At 55.7% G+C, this 7,536-nt stretch overlaps 1 protein-coding gene across 1 annotated transcript; it reads right to left on the reverse strand.

Annotated features, from left to right (window-relative positions):
• Positions 1 to 620: 620 nt before the first annotated feature.
• LOC120650195 (glucan endo-1,3-beta-glucosidase 8-like) lies at positions 621 to 4,277 on the reverse strand. The gene is made up of 2 exons (XM_039927223.1): positions 3,205 to 4,277; positions 621 to 2,018 (listed from the first exon to the last, which is right to left on the reverse strand). Exons 1-2 carry the CDS (start codon positions 3,549 to 3,551, stop codon positions 875 to 877), a joined length of 1,491 nt encoding a protein of 496 aa, XP_039783157.1. The 5' UTR covers positions 3,552 to 4,277; the 3' UTR covers positions 621 to 874.
• Between the last annotated feature and the right edge of the window lie 3,259 nt (positions 4,278 to 7,536).

The following is a 7,536-nucleotide window of genomic DNA, read 5'->3' on the forward strand; positions in this document are numbered from 1 at the left end:
AGGTGTGGTTGCTTGCGGGAACGATCGTTGGGCCGGGCCCGGCAGTCGGGAGAAGAAACTTCTGCACGGGCCTTGTTTCGTCTCGGGCCGTCTTTCGTCATCAGCATATGGGCCGCACTGCGCCTGCCTGCTGGGTCCTACTCGGACCGGACGGCCTCTTGCCAGGTAGGTTTGGGTCTAAAAAAACTGCGGCCTCCTCTTTCTATGGGAGCGAATATTTTGTAATTTAATGATATTGTGCATTCAGTGGTATGTGATGTTTTCGTCGTGCATGTGGTCATCAGTCTTGAGAATTTGACGGCTCAATCTTCGAAGATTCTCATAGAGGTAGGATTTGCGTACGCATGTTCATAGGGATATGAGCATAGGGATGTGAGTGTGCGTGCGTTGTCCAGATTTCCTTCCGATCTGAGGAGGGGTCGTGGATGATTGATTGGATGGAACTTGCGGGCGGCGTCCATGGCAATTGGCACGGCATCCGCATCGCGACATGTGAAGCACGTAGGCATTCCGTAGCAAGATGTTGATGCGTTATTCCGTGCAGTCAGATTGGCTTTGAGATTCGTGTTGGAGCTTTGTCTAGAAAGCTCAAATATACTAATTATGTTTGTCTAGAAAGCTCAAATCACAGCTTGGCATATCCATTGTTCATGAACAATTGAGAATGTATGGCGCTGTCACTGTACAGGCCTGTCAGGAGACGTGTAAAATGTGCCGTTCTCCCAATCTTTCTTACGGATACAAGTCCATTATATCGAAAGGGATTACATTATGGGCCTCAGAATGATCTGATAACACGAGATTATCTACAGAACCGAACAAAAATCTTTACAGGCGAGGTGCCTCTAACCGTCATCTCAGCACCACACACCAGTCACAGAGCAGCCAGCAGGACAGCGCGGAGAACCAAGAGCAGCAGCGCCGTCGCCGCCGGGGCGCGCCGCCACCGCCTCCCCGCGGCCGCCGACGCCGCGATCTGTATGGTGAAGTTGCAGGTGTCCGTGGACGGGTTCTGCGCCGTCGGCGCCGCGAGCCCCTGGAAGTCGCAGCTGCCCTCCACCTGGTTCTGCGTCTGGAAGTACATGTTGAACGCGTACGACGCGTTGCCGGCGGCGTCCAAGCCGTCGCACGACGAGCCGTACCCGAGCGCGGTGCAGTCGGCGAAGCTGCACGCGTAGTTGACGCTATCGCCGAGCCTGCCCATGTCCGCCGTCGGCGCGTTCGGGTTCACCAAGCACCACTGCCGGGGCAGGTACTGCACCCCGCGCGCCGCCACCAGCGCCGCCGCGTTCCCGCCCTGCCCGCCGGACAGGTCCATCGGGTACTTGGGCTGGCCGTCGTAGCGCACGATGCCCCAGTGCCGCTCGAAGTTGCCCGGCGCCACGCTCTTGGCGTCCTCGTCGATGAGGCCGAACAGGTACACCTCGATGTACTGGTTGGGGCGCAGCGGCGTGCCGGCCCTGGCCGCCAGCTTCCGCAGCAGCCCCGCGTAGAACTTCTGCGCGTACGCCGCGGTGGCGTGCTTGTCGCCGTCGGTCGGCCACCCGACCTCGCCGACCACGACGGGGAGGCCGCCGACGCCCGCCGCGCCGAGCGCCGACACGAGCGTGTCGAAGTTGGCGTCGAACACGTTCGTGTACTGGATGCCGCTGCCGGCGTCCACCACGGGGCTGCTCGTGCCGTCGAAGAAGGCGTAGTCCAGCGGGAAGCCGTCGTTGCCGTACAGGCTCAGGAACGGGTAGGTGTTGACGGTGAAGGGCGCGCCGCTCTGGTTGAGGAACTGCACGATCTCCGTCATGAGGTCGGCGATGTCGGCGCGGAAGCGGCCGGCAGACGGGACGGGGTTGCTCGCCGGGGAGTTGTACACGTCGGCGTTCAGCGGCACGGTGGCCTTGATGGTTTCGCCGAGGCCGGCGTCGTTGAGCGCGCGCTGGATGTTCTGCAGGGCGGGCAGCGTCACGTTCAGGAACGTGCCGTTGAAAGACGACAGGAAAGGCTCATTCCCAACGGCTACGTATCTGCACGTAAACAAAATTGACAGTGAGAATGCTTGTATGGTAGAACTGAAATCAAATTAATCTACGTAATCCGCCATCAGGTTATTTTCAGACAAGCTATAGTGCCCTGAAGTGTTGTAAAAGCTCTTTTTCTGAAGATCTTCGAAGCGATGAACTTTACGCGCTAAACTAAAGCAGTTATCAGAAGACTTTAAAGTGATCTCGTGTCCTATAGACTATTGCATGTCCAGTAGGCGCCCAGTGACCACTGTAATTAGATAATTGTCCTACTTTAAGAGAACTAATCCCCAAGAACATGCTTAGGGGGATTATTCTTGTGCGTTCAGGAGTGCATGTAACTTATCTTCAGACATCTCAGCCCCCACAAGGCCTAGCAGATAACACCCAAGGTTAGATTCTTCAGACAGCAAGTGGATAGCTGATAGCACAAATGCAACGGATATCCATAGCTTTATGTTGCAACTTGTTGATGTCAAGTTTGACACTTTACTGATCATAAAGACTTGCTCCGAATCAGCTGACAGAATAACCACGTCACCACACGGTGAGTACTTTTAAGCGACAACCTCATATTTCATCATACTATAACCCAAGAATAAGGGCTTCTAAGCATTTTTTGCATTACATGCTTGAAATTTGGAGTAAAAATGGGCAAATATGCTGCTGAAGAAGTTGTGAACAGTACTGGATTGACATCCTAAAACCAGCATAAAAAGTACCCTCCCATGCAGTGTTAACTGGACCCAAGAATGTCTAGCATGTCATATTGAAACTCAGAAAGTCTCATTATGTTCATTAAAAAATATCTGCATCTATCTCCATCCAAACCAGTGATTATGGGCCAGTTTTTTTTCTATTGTTATGCTTATGGAATTCAGTTCGTTAAAGTGTATGCCTACAGTTTCGGATAAAATTTTGCTGATAAAATTTTGCTGCGACCAATATTTAAAAAATATGAACTTTGTTATTTGAGGGAAAATATAATTTTTGACGTAAAAACATTAAATTATTTAGAAAAAACGCAGTAGACACAGCCTACAATCATAGCACGACACTGAAGCACCAACTGCACAGTTGAAAAGGATTGCACCAATAAGACCAATTGGCCATTAAAGTAAAGAACCAGAGAGCAGGATCATGTCAAAGCTAATACAGAGACATGGAGGCTCGGAGCACCGGGACTCACTTGATGTTCACGCCGCCGTCGAAGTTGTAGCGGCTGACGTTCTGGTTCACCCAGTCCCTGGCCGTGCCGTAGTCCGTCATCATGTCCAGCATGTTGTTGGGGATGCCCACCATCACCTCGATGCCGCTGCCGGCGAGCGCGTCCATCGGCCCGGGGTCGGCGTCGAACAGCTTCACCTTCCTGATGCCGTTGTCCTCCAGCATCCGCACCACGATGCCCGACGGCAGCCGGTGCGTCGCTATCGTGCCCCAGTTCACCCCGAGCGCTCCCGCCGCCGGCAGCCCGGCGACCGCCGCCGCCACCAGAGCGGCCGCAAGGGTCAGGGCCTGCCGGTAGCTCGCCGCCATGGAAGACGGCGCTGTAGCTGTCGCTGCCAGCTGTGCACGTGCACGCGCGTGCGAGCAGGTATGAATTCAAGAGACGTTCGGCTTTCTCTCTTGCGGCGTAGGAGGAAGAAGCCGACGCGAAATTGGGTGATGGAGAGATTGGAGGGAGTGGGCAACGGGTATTGTTCTTCTAGTGGCCGGCTGTCTCGCTTTTGTTATTCGAGGGGGACAAGGACAGGGGATTTTGGATAGAACAACGTGTGATGACCAAGAACCACATAGGAGCAAGGAGAAAGGCAGCAGCTCAGGGGGAAAAAATGCTTCAAACTTCTACTATCCAAGAACTTGTACCGCACTTCACTTTCGTAGAAATCCGCAATCAAAGATTGTACATGAGGCTGCTGTCGATTTGTCGCGAGGCCAAGCAGAGGAGAGGGAGGAATTGAAAGAAAGAAAGATCAAGCGACAGATTAGAAGGATGGTTTCAGCTGTTGATGACAGTCCTTCGTCAGGTAGTAGGAGAAAAGGAAGGAGGACACCGTGAAGCCTCATCCCTCAAGTCAAAATGTGACGCAACGCAAGGGTTCAGGTTCAGTAGCTGGTGGGTTCAGATTTTTCTCGGCGCAAAGGTGGATGAAACGAGTGAGGCGGAAGGATTTCTCTGTTCATGAGGTGATGGTAAGCTACTGGGGCAGGTTAAGGCTAGCAACGCAGTAATGCGAGTGATGGGAATTGAAAGCGAGGGCTCTTTGGAGTGTGGTGTGTACAAAAGGGACATCCATGATTCCTGCTCGACGCCCATTTGTGAGCTCCTCTCGGCGACCAGAATTGGATTTAGAAAACAAATGAAATAGCTAGTTTTTTTTGTTGAAATTCTTCAGGAATATAGCTGGCTGGATAGCGAATTGAAATGTCGAAGCATGTTGCCATCGTTTCTGGGAGAACTGGCCCAACCAAACAGTCGTGCTTAGCATGTGAATGACAGTTTGGGAAGCACGGTGTCGGTACCTGTAGCAGTGGTACCCACTTCTACTGCAGTAAGGCAGGACTCGCGTAGTCATCCGTAACTACGCCATAAGGGGCGGAGCAGTCGGGCCCCACGGGTCAGGCTCCTACCTCACCGGGCCAACGGCCCCGGACCCGCTCCCCGCTCTGGGACAGGTCCGGTGACGCCACGTGTCCCTGAGGAGGGGAAGCTCCGAGCCAACAGCCGAGGACTCGGACCCCACATAGGGGTCCGGGACCTCCCCGCATCTGTCCGGACCTCCCACATGCGTAGAGCCAGCAAACTGCCGGGAGGGGTGTCCGGAGGCTCCACGTGTCCCGCAGGCGCGGGCGCGGGTCTTCCGCTGGAAGGCTCGCCCACCCACCGCATTTAATGCGGGTGGTTGAGGCGTGCTCTGCCGCCGCGGCAAGCGGGGCAGCCTTTGTCAGGACTCACTGCAGACCGCGTATTACCGAGGTACACATTGCGACCACCTGCACCGCATCCGCGCTGAGCACGTCTGCCGCATTAAATGGATACGACGACACGGCACTTTTCCATCATGCCGCCTACGCCGCAAGCTACACAGCCCGTTCAGCTACGCTGCAGGCGACGCCGCAAGCTACGCCTGGCGCCGTTTCGACAAGACAGCGCATGGGTATGTTGGACGGAGGATTCCCGCGGGCAGGCAAGGAAATCCAGGAATGAGATCTCCTTCACCTGCAGCACCATAATGTATGAACAGTATGTTGTTTTATACTACATTGATTGGGCCCACCTGTCGGGGACCCAACGGCCATGTACGCGCCCCCTTGAGATATAAAAGGGAGACACTTGCTACAGATAGACACACACAGACTCACGCTGGACTCAGCACCAGAGACGCCATGACTCTCTCGAGACTAAGGCAATACAACACATAGTGGACGTAGGGTATTACGCTCCGGCGGCCCGAACCACTCTAAACCTGCTGTGTTCATCGTGTTCTTCCAGCGAGATCGAACTAGTCCTAGCTAACACCCGAGTACTCACCCTCTGGGCTTAGGCGGGTGCATTCCACCACTCGGCTGTGGTTTGCCACACCACGATATTTGGCGGGCCAAGTAGGGGATTTAGCTGGTTTTAGTTCATCTTTGCTCGTCTCCATGGTTCGGGTGGACGACGTGGAGATGACGGAGGGTGTGGCGTCATCCGCGCCACACGCCTCTCGCCTTCCTACGCCAGGGGCGACCGTGCCCGTGGAGCAGCCACCGTCGGCGACGGCGCACGCTGCTCGTCGGCAAGAGTCAGGGCGCCCGTCAAGGGCCCCCTCACAAGCAGCGAGCGGCGGAGCGCTGGCGGCAGCTAGGGAGTTGCTTCGCAACCCTCCGGCTGCTGCAGCCCCGCTAGACGCCCTGAGGCAGGGGCGGGACGACGTTGACTGTTTCCTCCATCTGGCTCCGGCCTCCCCCAGTTCTGCAAGGACTGGGCAACGACCTCCGCCTGGCAACGCGGTGGTACCATACCACCGGCGCCAGGGTGGAGCGTCGGCATCCGTGCGCTCCCCCACAGTGAGGGGTGCACGAACAGAAGACCTGCGGGCGGAGCTCAACCGCAGGCGTGCGGGTGAGGACGCCCACATCTCCGTGGAGATGGTGCGAGAGCGCCGCCTCAACATTGAGGGCCGCAACCTCAATGCCGACTTGGAAGTAGCGGCACCCAAGCCTCCGGCGAACGTCCGGATACAAGTGGGCGCCCCGGTGGCTGGGGTGGGCTGCGCCACGCTGGCGGATCACCTCCGCGCGGTGGCATGGCCGTCCAAGTTCCGCCCGCACCTGCCGGAGAAGTACGACGGTACCACTAACCCGTCGGAATTCCTGCAGGTGTACGTTACTGCCCGGAAAACATGGCCGGGGCCGGTGTACTACATCTAGTCACCGCCCCTGTCATATCCAACGTCAGGCTCTATCACGTGCTGATTGACGGTGGGGCTGGCCTCAACGTCATCAGCTATGCAGCGTTCAAGAAGCTGCAGATCCCAGAGTCCAAGCTGACTCCCTCTCGCCCATTCTCAGGAGTGGGCCCACATCCGGTGTTCCCTCTGGGGAGCATCACCTTGTCGGTCACGTTCGGGACCGAGGAGAACTTCCGCACAGAGAGCGTCCAGTTCGATGTTGCGGAGGTGAACCTCCTGTTCAATGCCCATTGCCCATTGCCCATTACGGGTATTTGGTCCTTAAGATGCCTTCCCCTGCCGGTGTCCTCACCGTGCGGGGTGACCGCACCGCGGCCGTCGCTGCAGTTGAAAGACTGCATGCTCTGGCGGCAGAGGCTGCACGTTCCGAGGAGGACCCATCCACCTCACGACCCAGGGCGCCTGCAAAGGCACCTAAGGTTCAGCCGTCTGATCCGGACGATGTTCCCGTGAAGACGGTGCAGATCGGAGCGGACTCCTCCAGGACCACCCGCATCACGGGAAACCTGGAGGAGAAATAGGAAGACGCGCTCGTCACTTTCCTCCGGGCAAATGTGGACGTGTTCGCCTGGGAACCGTCACAGATGCCCAGGATCCCCAGGGAAGTGATCGAGCACCATCTGAGGTACGCCGGTACGCCAGAAGCCACGCCGGTACGCCAGAAGCCTCGGAAGCAGTCCGTGGAGCGGCTGTAGGATCAAGAACACCGACTAGAGGGGGGGGTGAATAGGCGGTTTAAAATCTAAAACCAATAACACTAGAGAAATTTAATTAGTAACAAAGGAAAGCCCTATGTCATGCTATTACTATCTCTAGATGGGTTTGCAACCTAGGGTGACAAGACACAAATCAAGCTCTAGTAAAGTAAATTGCCGAAAGTAAAGACAAGAATAAAAGTGAGCAAGAGAAGTAACCAAGCTTGACACAAGAATATATCCCGTGGTGTCGATGACTTGCCGGTCACCCCTAATCCACGTTGAGGTGGATTCCAAGAATCAACCGCTCCTCTATCAAGAACCTCTTGATCTTGAGCCGGCTTGAATCAAGGAATCGCTCCACACCTCGAT

The sequence above is a fragment of the Panicum virgatum genome, chromosome 9K (assembly GCF_016808335.1).
Source record: "Panicum virgatum strain AP13 chromosome 9K, P.virgatum_v5, whole genome shotgun sequence".
Taxonomy (NCBI): domain Eukaryota; kingdom Viridiplantae; phylum Streptophyta; class Magnoliopsida; order Poales; family Poaceae; genus Panicum; species Panicum virgatum.

What these genes read in the sequence shown, in the direction of transcription:
- LOC120650195 (XM_039927223.1), bottom strand. Translation starts at nt 3,551, where the DNA reads ATGGCGGCGAGCTACCGGCAGGCCCTGACCCTTGCGGCCGCTCTGGTG. An exon ending in GACGGCGGCGTGAACATCAA is followed by an intron (nt 2,019 to 3,204) that starts GTGAGTCCCGGT and finishes GTTTACGTGCAG; the next exon opens with ATACGTAGCCGTTGGGAATG.